Source organism: Stegostoma tigrinum, chromosome 26, assembly GCF_030684315.1.
Source record: "Stegostoma tigrinum isolate sSteTig4 chromosome 26, sSteTig4.hap1, whole genome shotgun sequence".
Lineage (NCBI taxonomy): Eukaryota > Metazoa > Chordata > Chondrichthyes > Orectolobiformes > Stegostomatidae > Stegostoma > Stegostoma tigrinum.
Window position 1 is genome coordinate 42144745 of NC_081379.1, and position 15511 is coordinate 42160255.

The 15511-nt window shown below is 41.4% G+C and overlaps 1 protein-coding gene across 5 annotated transcripts; it reads right to left on the reverse strand.

Annotated features, from left to right (window-relative positions):
* Positions 1–1494: 1494 nt before the first annotated feature.
* Positions 1495–15480, reverse strand: sirt4 (sirtuin 4). Of its 5 annotated transcripts, XM_048556227.2 has the most exons (5): positions 15383–15480; positions 12780–12879; positions 11656–11763; positions 7754–8548; positions 1495–5151 (listed from the first exon to the last, which is right to left on the reverse strand). In XM_048556227.2, exons 3-5 carry the CDS (start codon positions 11683–11685, stop codon positions 4999–5001), a joined length of 978 nt encoding a protein of 325 aa, XP_048412184.2. In that variant the 5' UTR covers positions 11686–11763; positions 12780–12879; positions 15383–15480; the 3' UTR covers positions 1495–4998. The 5 variants fall into 5 exon arrangements, with proteins under 5 accessions (XP_048412184.2, XP_048412185.2, XP_048412187.2 ...); XM_048556228.2 differs by lacking the exon at positions 11656–11763; XM_048556230.2 differs by lacking the exons at positions 11656–11763; positions 12780–12879 and having other exon boundaries at positions 15383–15474.
* Positions 15481–15511: the final 31 nt, after the last annotated feature.

A 15511-nucleotide genomic window follows, 5' to 3' on the forward strand; every position in this document is an offset into this window, starting at 1 on the left:
CTGCAAGATCATCTGCACACCTTGCCTCTTGACAGCAAACAAGAGGGACCCGAATATCTTCTGGATTATGCCTACAATAGCATACCACACTCAGCTATGTGAGAAGTAGTAGCATCACTGAACTTGTAATCCAGAATCCAGGTTAAAGCTCTGGGGGAATGGGTTCAAATCCCACCATGGTAGATGATGAAATTTAAATTTAATTAAAGAATCTAAGGGGGTGGGGGAAGGGAAGGCTAGCACAATGGTGATTGTGGAAACCCATCTGATTGACTAATGTCCTACTGGGTAGGAAATCTGCTATCCTTACTTGGTCTGGCCTACATATAATGCCAGACTCTTCGCAATGTGGCTGACTCTTAACTGCCTTCTGTTTAGTTAGGGATGGGTAACAGATGCCAGCAAATGCCAACATTCAGTCAGCGAACATGAAAAATAAAAATTCTCCACACTATCTCTTCTTTAGAAGATACCCAGTCCTTCCTGTGTATCAATTGTGCCAAGACTTCCAGCAACAGGTGTCAATGGTGGGGAGACAGCAGCTGAAGCAGTTGAACAGACCTGCACTGGGGGAAGAAAGAAAAGGTATTTCGGGTAAGGAAACTTTGTGGGATAAAGGAACAAATCCTCAGCTTTGTATTTAGATTAAAGCAGTATTCCCAGGTCCACTGCCCCTTGACATTCAATGGTGTTACCATCACTGAATCTCCCACAATCAACATCCTGGTAGTTACCATTGACCAGAAACTCAACTTGACTCACCATGTAAATACAGTGGTTAAACGTGCAAGTCTGAGGCTAGGAATACTGCAGTAAATAACCCAGCTCCTGCCTCCCCAAAGCCTGTCCATCGTCGACAAGGCACAAGTCAGGAGTGTGATGGATTACTCACCAGTTGTCTGGACGATTGTCTGGATTTATGGAACAACTCTCATGCTCCCTTCAGGTGAAGCTGCAGAGCATATTCCTATTGATAAATGATTGCTCTGTTCTTCATAGTAAAACTAATTTATTTAATATTATCATTATTGTGGAATTCTCTTTTTTCAAATTGTGGGGTTTAGTTATTATTTTACGGGTGCAAGTGCTCGTGAAAGTCAGAATTGATTGCCATTCTTAATTATGTTTGAGAAGGTGGTGGTCAACAGTTGCAGTGTGGGTAGTTCCATGGTGCTGTAAGGGAGGCAATCCTAGGCATGCAACAGAACCAACAGTGAAGGATTGGTAACATGTTTGAAAAAAAGGTGTGGTAACAGACTTGGACAAGAATTTGCATCTAATAAAAATAATAGCACCTTGTTAATTTTGGAGCAAAAATAGGTACTTTCATGAAAAAATTCACACGGAGTACATTTTGTAGACTTCATACCAAACAACAGCAAAGTTGACAGAATAGTCTGTGCACCTGAAGGTTGAAATTTGAATGTGTTTGTTATCTAGTATTTTAAATCAACACGAGATACAAGGTATTAGCAAATATTTCAAGCAGCCTTTATTACAGTAGTAGAGAGACAAACTCAAAAGGGGGATAAGTGTTTTATATACCTTTTATTCATATTAGACCTTGTGCTGTCCGCAAAGCATATCATGTTACACTCAGTCACATTTTCATTCAATTACCAATTTAAATGTAAAGCATTGGCCTTGACCAATAAGATCTTTAAGGTTCTTGAGTAGATCTGCAGCTTGGGTTGTGGATGCTGTGGTTGGTTTGCTCGTCAAAATGGTTCATTGCTTGGTAGACATTTCATTACCCGCCTGGGTAGCATAATCAGTGCAGCCTCTGATGAAGCACCGTTGGTGTTTTCCTGCCTGGTATTTAAAACTCTGGGGTCCACTGGATTTGATTACCTCATTTCTGGTTTTCCTTCACAGGTGGTGTACAGGTATGGTCTTGTTCTATGTGTTTGTTGATGGCCTTCTTTGTGGAGAACTAGGCCTCTAGTAATTTCCGTACTTGTTTCCAGTTGGCCTATCCTAGGATCCTGGTGTTGTCCCAAGCGAACTGGTGGTTCCCCTAATCCGTGTGAATGGAGATCGGTGACCCCACAGCTGTCCCAATACTCACTTATCTCCAGATTAATAGCAGAAGCGGTGATGCAGAGACTCGAAAGCCTTGCCCTCCTACAAATCCAACCCAAACTACGGATCTGATATATGTGGATGACAATTCCATCATCAAACACGCCAAACCAGAGGAGACATACCAACTAGTGAACAACGCTCTCACCGGCATCAAATTCACCAGGGAAGAGGGAGGGAAAAAAAAACGAACAGCTCCCATTCCTGGATATCATGGCAGAATGCAGGGCCAACAGGGATGAAGGTGTACAGAAAAGCCACACACACTGATCAAGTGCTGAATTTCAACAGTGACCACTCCCACACCCACAAACGAAGTGAAAACACTATTTAAACAAACGACAACACACTGTAGCAACCCACAACTACACCAAAAAAGAAGAGGGGTACCTCCACCAAGTATTTAAGGACAATGGATACCCGAACACCCGGACCCGACGATGCCTATCACACAAACAACAGGAAGATACTGCACGCCCTAACACACTCGTCACACTACCATACAATCAAGAACATATCTGAACTGACCACAAGACTCCTACGATCATTGGGCAGAGTAGCACACAAAGCCACATCAATCCTACGCCAATGACGAACTTGCAAAGACCCCTTGCCCACTATGGATGGAACCAACGTAATATACAAAATTCCATGCAAGGACTGCGACAAACATTACATTAGACAGCCAGGAAGAAAATTGGCCACAAGGAGTACATGAACACCAACGAGCAACAAAAAAAAACAACTAATACTCACTTATCTCAATTCACATGGATAAGGAGAACCATCAGTTCAATTGGGACAAATGGAGACAAGCACCAGAATTCCTAGAGGCCTGGTTCTACACCAAGAAAGCCATCAACAAACACAGAACTAGACCCTATACATGCACCACAGTGAAGGAAAACCAGAAATGAGGTAATCAAATCCAACTGACTCTCCAGAGTTTAAATACCAGGCAGGGAAACACAACAGTGTTTATCGGAGGCTGCACTGATGATGTTACCCAGCAGACTAATGACAAGCCTGTGAACTAACGAACCAGCTTGGCAAGAGAACCAATCACAGCAATAAGATCTTGTCCATGGATACTGGATATATCTATGATTCACAGCATAACATCTGCCATCTGAAGATTGTTTATTGTTCTGGCCATCAAAGGCATATTTGTTCTTCAAGTAGTCAACATGTAACGTTTTACAAATTTGAGTAAATTCCAATATTGATGGGTTACAATGTATACATTTTGTAACCATTGATTGGCATAACTCCTCAAAGATGTAGCAAAGACCTGAGCTGTGCAGATTGAGAAGCATTCCTGGCCTTAACCTCAACCTTAAAAAAAGTTCGAGAAATAGAATTTGTCTGTTATGAGGCAGAAAAAATTAAGTAGGATTGCCATTGAGAGATCCTGCCGTAAAAGTGAATGTTCATCTGACACTTCAGCTTAGTCAATGATTCTTGTAAAATTAATCTTATATTCCTGTTCCTTTTGCTGAATCTCAAGTTATGTTGGTATATGTAAATACACAAAACTGTGCAGCTTATTCACATCTAGTCCAGGTGTTAAAGTGCAAAATAAAAACCACAGGAGTAAGCTTCTTGATTTTTAAAAAAATCAGCTTATTTCACTTCTGAATAAAATGCATGTTAACTCCCATTTAATATTTATACTTGTCCTGGGAAGTATAAAGAATATATCCACAGTTGATCAAATATTCTTCACTAAATGCTCCTGTCTGGAACATGAGAAAACTGTAGAATTACTTTGTACAAAACATTGCTGCTGACGGTTGAAATAGTTTTTGATGCTGGATTGTGTTTAGATCCCAGTAACTGATTTGAGTCTTTCTTTAAGGAAGTCCTTAGGATTATTAAATGTATGTATTTGGAGGCCATTTATGATGATGTGATCTGTGTGATTTGTTTTAAAAGTGGTTTATGCACTACATCTATTTTCATCCTGTAACTCGAAATAGAAATTTCTAAAAGCTTGATAGTGATTATTCTTGTATCACTAGGATCTATGGATTTTCATCTGTAATGTCTATATACTAGCATATACAGAGATTGATAAATTCTTGATCTCACAAGGAATTAAGGGCTACGAGGAGACTGCAGGGAAGCAGAGTTGAAATGCCCATCAGCCATGATTAAATGGCGGAGTGGACTCAATGGGCTGAATGGCCTTACTTCCACTCCTATGTCTTATGATTATGCTCACTTTTAATAAGAAAACATGGTAGTGTATAGACGTTACAGATAAAAATCCATAGATCCTAGTGATACAAGAAATGTCACATTTTCTGTCTAATCTCACCTTACCACCTTGCCCTACAAATCTCTCGTGTTTTTTCAATACTCCCCAGGCACTGCTAACAGTTCATCATGACAAGTACTGTCAGCTCAGATGGAATGTTTAATGAGGCCAGTCTAGTAAAGTTTGCGCAGATAAGCAAATGTATTCCACTAACTGGATACGATGTGTACTGTGATTTCATTCTGCTGTGTTTTAACATGCTATAACTATCATATTTCACACAAGGTAGGTCTTTCAAGTGTATGGTATAATCCAGCACCTCAGATTACTGTCTTAATATTTGCATGCCGAGTCAGAAATGTGAATATTAAAACAGATGAACTTGCTTGTAAGTGCCAACAGTTAAAGAACAAAAGACTATTTGACTCATTAAAATCACTCTAATAAGAGTCTTATTTATGACCGTTATATTATTGAATCCTCTACCCATTTCCATCAGCCCCAACTTTTATTTTATGAATCAACCGTAATGGTCCCTTAAGGAGACGCTGCAGAACATATTCCTATTGATAAATGATGGATCTGTTCTTTGTGGAAAAACTATGTTGTTTAATATTATCATTATTTGGAATATCCTAGTTTGCAACAATACCCTCTCAAAGGTGAAGAATATCGGACAGCACCTCTCCACATCGAGCACTGATTTTCAGACTGGCCAGTGCATCTGCTCTGGTAACTCCAATATTCAGCAGTGCAATTGGTATCTTCATTTCATATGCTGCAATAACGAACCTATATCCAGAATACACCTATTTATGGAGAACAAAAAGAATCAGCAATATTAGTTTATAAATCAGTCCATGAATGTGAAAAGTGGTTCTGAGTTTCACCTAAAACACAGAGATTCAACCTGTTCCCTTTTGGAATTTATTACTGTTTTGACTTCCACCACTCTTGGCAACGATAAATAATCATAACAACTCTATGTTTAAAATTAAAAGTGCTCATCTCTGCTTTGGATCATCTGCAAATTGCCTTAAATCTGTAAGTCCCTCATTCTAGTTTACCTTTGAGTAAATCTCTTCTGCACTTTCTCCAAGGCCTTGACATTGTTCCTGAAATACGGTGTCCAGAATTGGTATAATAATTCAACTGATGCTTAAGCAGCAATTGTTAATGGTTTAGCATAACAATTGCATTTCTTGCTTATAGGTAAGACTGCATCATTACCAGCAGAGTACAGTTTTCCAGGTCAGTGTCCATTTTATACAATTTTTACTTTTGCACAGAACGGGCCCTTCGGCCCACGATGTTGTGCCAAACATGAACCAAATAGAATTAATCCCTTCCACCTGCCATTGGTCCATGTGTCTCTATTTCTTGCATATTCATGCATTTATATAAAAGTCCCTTAAATGCCCCTACTGTACCTATCTCCACCACCACCACCCCTGGCAGTGTGTTCCAGACTCCTAACACTAAAAATAAACTTGTCCCTCATCCCCTTTGCGCTTTCATCCTCGGTTTGTTCTTAAATTGGTGGGACTTTGTAGTTTGTGCTTGTGTGTCACAAGACAGAGAGCCCAAAACATCAAGTGGATACAATGTGTACTGTGATTTCATTCTGCTGCATTTTAACTTGCTATAACTATCATATTTCACCTGAGGTAGGTCTTTTAAGTGTACGGAATAAATGTCTCAGAAAGTACTTAGCCATAGTGAAAGAGGAGCTGATAAGTGTGTAAAGAGGACTGAGGTGGATAATTGGGTGTTAGGGAGGAACAGCTGATTATTCTGCATGACAGACCGGGAATACAAGAATACAAGATACAAACACATGATTACTTTGTTTGAGAGAGAGTCTGATTACTATATTTGTCAGGGTGCAGGGCAGAGGATGGCAGAAGAACTGTTAGCTGCATATGTGGGTGGGATGATTACTGTGTTTGTCAGTGAATGAGACTAATTACTGAAAGAGGTGGTGGGGACAATGGAGTAGCTGATTACTAGGAGAAAGAGAGATGAGAGGCGATTATTACAGTGTGTTGTGGGATAGGAGCTTCACAGTCTTCTGTCAATGGGGAATATACAGAGCTTGGTTGAAATCCACAAAAGAACATGAAGTGTTAATATTTTACAAAATAGTACAGTAAAACATTCCATATTTACATGATATAATCATTCATTCTATGTTGATCTATGGTATATGAACTGAATGTTACAATTGATTATTGCTATTTTCTGGGGTCATGTTAATTTTAAAGAAAATAACTAGCTTTTATCATCTGCCACAGAATTAGATGGTGAGAAGTATGCACATTTTAAGAAAAAAAGTCATTAATTGATAGTTAATCCCCCACAATAGAATTTTGTTTTATTCGGTTTTCATTGATATTCAGGCGAATGTTTCATATTATGTGAAACAATTTTGGAAGGATGGGAATGGATACAAGTATGGGGACTGATTTGATAATCCTGGGGGAGCAGCAATCTCATTGAAAGGCACAGTGCAGTCTTAACACTCACAGTGCCCAGAATCCATTACAATAAGCAACATGGAAAACAGGTAACTTATTTTATAATGGGAGTCGATAGGACATGTTTGAACCATCTGACATTTTGAAAGTAAAGCACAACGTGCAAGAAAAAACCCAATGAAATATTTTGAAATCTCATCAATTGTTTCCAGTGGCTGGGGAATGCAAATATAAAAAGAGTGTATTTTCAAACCAAGGGCTGATCAATTAAGTCCGAGTGAGGTTACTCCCCTCTCAGGAATGCCTCATACCAGAGAACTGTAACTCCTGTAGCATTCAATATATTTATTAAAGTTTGGATAGATGAATTTTTTAGCTCTCAAGGAATTAAGGGATATGGGGAATGGACAAGAGCTAAAGCCTGATATTGTACTAAATGTTGGAGCAGCCTCAATAGGCTGCACGGTCATCTACTCTTTTATTTATTGTGTCTGTGTCATGATCTCACATCAATCGGTGAGTTACAGAAAGATTGAAGTTAGACAATAGAAAAGGGGGGAGCCTGAACGTATAGTTTCTTTAACTTACATGGGCAACGTGAGTCTTGAACCAGCACAAAACATTGAGGGGAAATGTGACTTCATTTTACCAGATTACCCTGATATTGACAATTACAAACCCAACTGCAAGAATGTTAGAATTATTCTTCCATTAATTTGCATTATCTGAAGTTGTACTTACTAACATACTAAGATTTCTAATTAGTTAACAAAGAAGTAGCTCTTTAAGCCTGTGAAATTCAGACAAGGCAAACCAAAGAACTTTAAGAAATGTGTGACTGAGCTTATCCTGGTTTCCAGGCCACACTGTCATAGCAAAGTGATCATAATTTGAGCTTCCCTATTGGAAAATCATCAATAACCTATTCACTCACCTGCAAAGAAGAACCAGCCACCAGAATAGCATCAGATTCAGCCACACGCTCGTAGACAAAATTCACTTTCTCCTTATTCACTGTGTCTCCGAAAAAGGTGACATCAGGTTTCAGGATACCACCACAACTCTCACAAGAAGGAACAATAAAATTTTTAACTTGATCATCAGTCAAGAAAACATCTCCATCCGGAGCTATTCCGTGTGCTTCTTCAGTCCAGCCAGGATTCAGAGCTGCAAATGTTTCTTGGAGATGACGCCTAGGTGTTACATCTCCGCACCCAAGACAGATCACTCTGTGAGAACAGCCATGAAGCTCAGTCACATGCTGGCTTCCTGCTTTTGCATGTAAAGCATCCACATTTTGAGTCACCAGCCAGTGAAGCTTCCCAAGTTTCTCCCATTTACTCAAAACATTGTGCGCCACATTTGGCTGACGAGAACAAAACTGTGGCCAACCAACATAATTCCGTGCCCAGTACCTCTGCCTGCCCTTAACACTGCGGATGAACTCGGAGTGCTGAATGGGACGCCTTTCTGTCCTTGCATAGAGCCCCACACCTTCTGAACGATAATCTGGAATACCAGACTCTGTTGATACCCCTGCTCCAGTCAGCACAAATAGTTTCTTGGACTGAAGCACAAAATCCTGAAGTTCCTTCAACTCGATTGAATCCAAAGGCGTGCTTGAAGGAACAAATGCTAAATTGGAAGTGGTGACTGAACTGTAGTTCCTGCAGGTCCATTTCAGAAACAGGCATTTCTTAGCAACTGCAAATACAGACATCAGCCGCATCTAGAAATAAACATAATCAGCTATAATAATAATAAAAGAACATACTTCAGGAAAGCAATTTAGAAACATCCTGATAAAATAGACATAGCAAATACTGAGGTTATTGACTTGCTCACCGAGCTGGCTAGTTGCAGTTCAGACATTTCATCACCATGCTAGGTAACATCATCAGTGCGGTCTCCGATGAAGCGATGTTATTCTCCTCCACTTGGTATTTATATGATCTGGTCTGTTAAGTTGGGTTGTCTCATTTTCAGTTCTGCTCTGCACGGGTTTGTATATGAGATCTAATTCTACATGTTTGTTGATTGCATTGCGGGTTGAAAACCAGGCCTCTAGGAATTCCTGTCCGTGTCTGTGGTCGGCTTAAGCCAAGATGGTCACATTGTCCCAGTTAAGTTGATGGTCTTCATTGTTCAAGTGCACTGAGATGAGGGAAATTTTGTTGCGTCATTTTGCTACTAGCCAGTGTTCGTGTATCCTGATGGCTAGTTCCTTCCAGTCTGGCCGATGTAATATTTGTTGCAGTCAGTGCAAAGGTATTTTGTAAACTATATTGGTCCTGCATGTCATGGGTATGGGGTTTTTGGTCCTTGTGATTGTTTATCACAATGTGGTTGTGGGTTTGTGTGCTACCATGATTCCTAGTGGTCATAGGAGCCTCGTTGTCAGTCTGACATGTTCTTGGCATAGGGTAGTGTGGCCAGTGCATTGGGGCATACTGTGTTCTCTTGGCATTGTCTATGTAGTAGGCACCTGTGGAGGAACTTGTCAGGATACTGCTTGTTAGCAAAGATCTTGTATAGGTGCTCTTCCTCCTTCCTGTGTAGTTCTAGTGTGTTGTGACCCATTTGAAGAGTCCTAAGTGAGTTTTGTTTGTGGATGTTGGGGTGATTACTGTGGAAAATTGAGGATTTGGTCTGTGTGAGTTGCCTTCCTATATACTGTGGTTTGGAACTCCCCACTAGTTATTTGTTCTACCCTGATGTGTAGAAACAGAAGTTGATTGTTGTCTTCCTCTTCTCTTGTAAATTTGATCCCAGTGAAAACATTGTCAATGAGATGGTGTGTCTCTTTCGACTTGTGTAATGATGACAAACATGTCATCCATGTATTGGATCCACAGTTTTGGCTGTATAAGGGGGGGGATAGTGTGCTCCAGTCTTTGCATGACTGCCTCTGCAATAAGTCCTGAGACGAGTGACCCCAGAGGTGTGCCATTGATTTGTTTGTATGTTTGGCCATTAAAGATGAAGTGTGTGGTGAGGCATAGGTCCAGCAGTCAGAGCATGTTGTCCTTGCTGATGGAGCTGTTTGGAGTTGGTGTTTCTGTTGCGTCCAGTAATGTGGCAAGTGTTTCTTTGGCTAGTGGTACATCAATAGACATGAATAGTGCTGTGATGTCAAAGGATGCCATAATCTCATCATTGTTTTTAATGTTCTTGAGGTTTTTAAGGAATTCTTGGATTGAGTAGATGGAATGGGGTGATCCATTGACTAGATGTTTCCGTTTCTGTCGTAAGTCCTTGGCTAGTTTGTGCGTAGGTGTGCCTAGTAGAGAGACTATGGATCTGAGGGGAATGTCTGGTTTGTGTACTTTGGATAGTCCCAAATACCAATCAGTATAGACAACATTGCTTCAGAGGCCACACTGACGGTCTAACGTGGTGACAAAACATCTGTACGGTAACTAGCCAGCTCGGCAAGCAGGTCAACAACCTCATCCACAACTCAAGCTACAAATCTTAAATAGCAAGGACTACCCGTATCTATTCCTGAAAGAGGATATTCTCTGCAGGCAGGGATCCACACAAACTTTAGGTGCGATCACCTTATACTTCTGTGGTTGCTCACTTATAACATCACCGTTCAAATTTCAATTCTTTAACCTTACCTGGTCTGGAAGGGTGAAGATTTGTTTATGGATTATAGGCAGAACGAGAAAGCACATTTGACAAAGAGTACGAATTTCTTCTTGGAATCAAGAAGTAGCAAGTTTGATTCAGCACCTATTTTACTTCCTAAATTGAGTGTCACAGAACCTGACAGTTACCGCTCGGACCGTGCCTTGCAATCTTACCTTATCCAGCTGGGTTCCACAAGCTGGCAGGACAAACCCAGTGTTACAAAAACAATGTTATGAAAGCAATTTTACGAGCGGCTGTGGGCTGCTGCTATTGGTCAAACAGTTCCGATTACGTAAACAGGATGACACGTGATTTAGGCGCAAGGTTTGATCATTGAAGAATCTTACTGCACATGCTGAGATAACAAGGTGTGGAGCTGGATGAACACAGCAGGAAGGCTGACGTTTCGGGTTTGGACCCTTCTTCGGAAATGGGGGAGGGGAGGGGGAGGGGAGGGGGAGGGGAGGGGGAGGGGAAAGCGGATGAAGGAGCAGACAGACAGATCAAAGAGGCGGGGATGGAGCCAGTAAAGGTGAGGAGACATCAGTGCAGGGAGGATGGACAGGTCAAGGAGGCAGGATGAGGCTGGTAGGTAGGAGTGGGTAGGTGGGAGGAAGGACGGACAGACAGTTTAGGGAAGCGGTGACGAGCTGGGCTGGTTTTGGGATGCGGTCGGGGGGAGGAGATTTTGAAGCTCCACGTTGATACCATTGGCCTGCAGGGTTCCCAAGCGAAGGACAAGGTGTTGTTCCTGCAACCTTCGGGTGGCTAACTCTGAGAAACAGCGCAGTCGTATCTAATCCGGTATTCTTGATAAACAAGAGCCCGAATAACGTTCAATTATTTGCTCCGACAGTAGGGGCCGAGAAGAGAAACAGTTTCAGGTTAACGTCCTTTTGTTATCGTTGGAAATGCTGGGACATTTTAGACGTTTTCAACGAGTACGGAGGATTATAAGAGGTCTACGATGGGGTGGGATTCAGGAGAGATTAAGTAACAAACGAATGATCATAGATAACACTGTGCAGCTGGATGAACACAGCAGGCCAAGCAGCATCTTAGGAGCACAAGCTGACGTTTCGGGCCTAGACCCTTCATCAGAGTGTTTTCCGATGAAGGGTCGAGGCCCAAAACGTCAGCTTTTGTGCTCCTGAGATGCTGCTTGGCCTGCTGTGTTCGTCCAGCTCCGCACTTAGTTACCTCGGATTCTCCAGCATCTGCAGTTCCCATTATCTCTGAAACGAATGATCATTGTTGGCACAGAAGCCTTTCTGCTGATTAGACCCATGCTGGCGTCCCATGGAGCTGCTGCAAAGTAAAAAGTCAATAACCAGAAGACATTTCAAGATCTAGGTAGGATTTAGCAGATTTATGGCTAACTGCCACTGACTGAAAGAAGTGGGGATAGATATGGGGGTGATCTGAAAATTATAGAACTTTAATATTAGCTCCTGAAGGCTGTTAAACATTTAAATAGGGTGGGAGGGGTGAGGTGTTGTCATAGCCGTAGATAAAATGTTTTGGAACAATGGAGGAGGCTGAGATGGGAGTATGGTGTAGAAGACGTCAAGCCAGTCAGCCATTGAGTCTGTTCTGTCACTTAATGTGATCTTAGCTGATCTTATTCATCCTCAACACCACTTTCCTGCCTTTTGCTTATGATTTCTGATTCCCTCTTTGATTAAAAATATCTATCAATCAATCACTTGATGACCCAGAATTAAGAGCCCTCTGCAGTAAAGAACTCTACAGATTCACAAAACCCTCATTCTTCCTCACCTGACCAACTGGGCAATCGCCCACTGAGGGTATGCCCTCTGGTGTTACACTTTGCTGCAAGGGGTAACAACATCTCTACAATTACCCTGTTAAGTGCCCTCAAACTTGTATTAATAGCTTGTAATGTGTGGCATATGTTTGAAAGGAATGTTACTTTCTTTGCTCATAGAACAGGCATATGGAGCCTTGCTTCACGAAGGAATTTTAGTTGGGCTTCTGTGCAGTTGGGTTGATTTGAGGGAATGGAAGGAAGTACCTGAATCAAGTGAAGATTGCGCTCCTGGTTTTTAAAAAAAATTTCCACAGATTTATGATCTCAGAAGTTGCTCCTCATGTCAAATGTGTGACCTGTTGTTTTGAGATTTATGGCCTCTGGTTTCCCACAAAGGGGGAAATAACCTCTCACACCTGCCTGGTCAAATCAAGCTCACTATTCCAATGAGCACAGGCCCAAATGACAGTGTCCTTACAAGAGAGTCCCCTCATATCTAGTATCAACCAAGTAAGACTTTCACTTGACTGCCTCCAATGCAAGTGTAACTTACCTTAGATAAAAGGGTCCAACGTTCACAAGATTTCAGCTGTAGTCTGACCAGTGCTTTGTACGGTTTTAGCAAAACCTGCGTACTTCTTATTTCTTTTCCTCTGTAATAAAGGCCAATATCCTGTTTACTTTTCCATTACCTACTGAACTTGGATGCAAGCTTTTTGTGATTCATGGATGAGGCCTGCCAAATCGCTGTGTTTTGTGGCTTTCTGAAGATTTTCTCCATTAGATTAATATTAAATTCTTCTGTTTTATCATGAAGGCAAACAAAGTATTTATTTTGACTCCTCTGCTATTTCCTGCTGCTTCATTATCATTTCTGAAGCCTCATTCTCTGCGTTCACGTTGGCTTCTCTCTTCCTTTTTAGAGACGCTCTTGTCCTTCTGTTCACCCTCAGTTTATTTCTGTCCTCTTATTTTTAAGATCCTTTCGTTTGGCTTTAAAACTTTCCCAATTCTCTGGCTTACCACTAATCTTTGCCGTATGTTTTTTTCTTTCAGTCCGATGCTACACTTAACTTCCCTGGTTAACCACGGTTAGCTTTTTCCCTCCTTAGAATCTTTCTCGCTCACTACAGTGTCTTTTCTGTGAGCCATGCACTGTTTTCTGAAACATCTGCCTTTGATCCTGAACTGTTTTAGCTATGAAACTCATTTCCCAGTCTACTCAAGCCAACCCTGCAATCATTCTTTTCAAGTCACCCTTTAAAGATTGTTTTTGACCTAGGTTGCTCCCTCTTAAACTGAATACTCAATTCTACCATGTTATGGTCACCATTTCCAAGGAGATCTTTTCCCCTGAAATCCTTTATTAGGCTTGCCTCATTCCACTTCACCAGATCCAAAATAGCCTTTATCCATAGTATATTGTTCTAGGAACTATCCCAAATATACTGTGTACATTATTTCACATGGCTTCCTCTACCACTCTGACTAACCCAATCTATACGAAGAGTAAATTCATATGATTAATGTACTGCCCTTGTTAAATGCAGTCATTACCTTTTTTTTTCTGTCCCACCGAAAAGCTACTGTTAGGGACCTATAGACAATTAATAGGGAGTTCCTGTGTTTCTCACTTGTTACCTTAAACCATCTGGATTCTGCATCTTGAGTCAAGGTCATTTCTTGCTATTGTACTTAATTGTCCCTTACCAACAAGGCTACCTCACCCAAGTGTCCTTCCTGCTTTTCCTTTTAAAAAGTGACACATCCTTTAAATATTTGGTTCCCAGATCTGATCTCCTTCAAACCATGTCTTTGTAACTTAAGATCACATCCATTAACCTGTATTTGTGCTGATAATTCAATTATTTTGTTCTGAATGTGTATTGAAGTAACGAGCCTTAATCTTGTGTTATACGATTGTTTTCTGCCTTCGACCCAATTTATTGCTTTTTATCTGTCAGTACCCTTCATCCTTTCCCGGCCCAGAGTTTTGCTATTCAAATAGCTGCCCCGAATTCTACCATATCATCTTACTTTGTAATTCTACATTTCCATCTCTCAAACTCTCCCTGTCTAGTTTAAAGCCCAATCTACAGTCTTAATTATTTGATTTGCCAGGACACTGGTTTCAGCACAGTTCAAGTGAAACCCATCCCACAAAAATAGCTTCCTTTCACTTCAACACTGATGCCATCGCCCCATAAGCTGAAAGCTATTCCATTCACACTAATCTTTGAGCCACACATTCATCTCTCACTGTATTTACCTTGTATTAGTTTACTTGTGGCAATCCCAGAAATTACTTTCGAGGTTGTTCTTTTGAATTAAGCTCCTAACTATTCAACGTCTTTCCCAACACCTCCGTTCTAGTCTTACCAATGTCATTGGTACTAACAGGGATAACGACTACTGAATCTATCCTAATTCTCCTTCTGTCCCGAGATGTCATGATCCCTGGCACCAGACAGGCAACGCAGCCTTCAAGATTCCTATTCATAGTTGCATGTAACAGTATCTACCCTCCTAATTATACTATCCCTTGCAACAACCACATTCGCATTGAACTGAATTGAATTATTTATTGTCACGCGTGTTCAATGTAATACAGAGCAAAGTGTGTGTCTTCGCCGTACATACATAGCGCCACTCACGTTAACTTAGAATAAGATTACAAAACAAAACTTGACAGTCCAACTATCCTTTCCACTGCTGCAGTCTCGCTCTGGCCCTCACCAGCCCACTCTTGATTCGCTGACGCTGGACACAACCTGCGCATTCAGCTCCTGCCAAGTGGTTCCCGGTTGCGACCCGGCTCCTTAAGGAAGGTAGTTAAAGGGGGTAGGGGGATAGAATTACTACAGAGGGGGGGGGAAAGGACAAAGGAAGAGAAATTCCTATTTCCTCTCCCTATTTGAATGACTCTCGGCACCAAGTTGTCATAAACACTTTCTCCTCTGTCTCGTCTGCACAACTTGCAAGAACCTTTTAACAGCGAGACAACCACAAGGGCCGAGGCTCCTCAGTTTTAACCTCCTGGAGTCTCACACCTGTCTGTTTCTCCTCCTCCGCATACAGCTGGACTTAAACACTTTAGACGTTTTACTTGAGATGTGGAGCACCCGCAGTGTTTTTTTTTGGTGTGTGTATGTGTACCTTCACAGTTACAGGGACCGAGTGAAGAATGTTCCCTATCCTCCGCCGCCCTCCATGATCCTTCTGGGTTGAGCCGGTCCCGTTGCTGCCGTGGAAACACTACAAATCCCATCGTGCACCGCGGGCGAC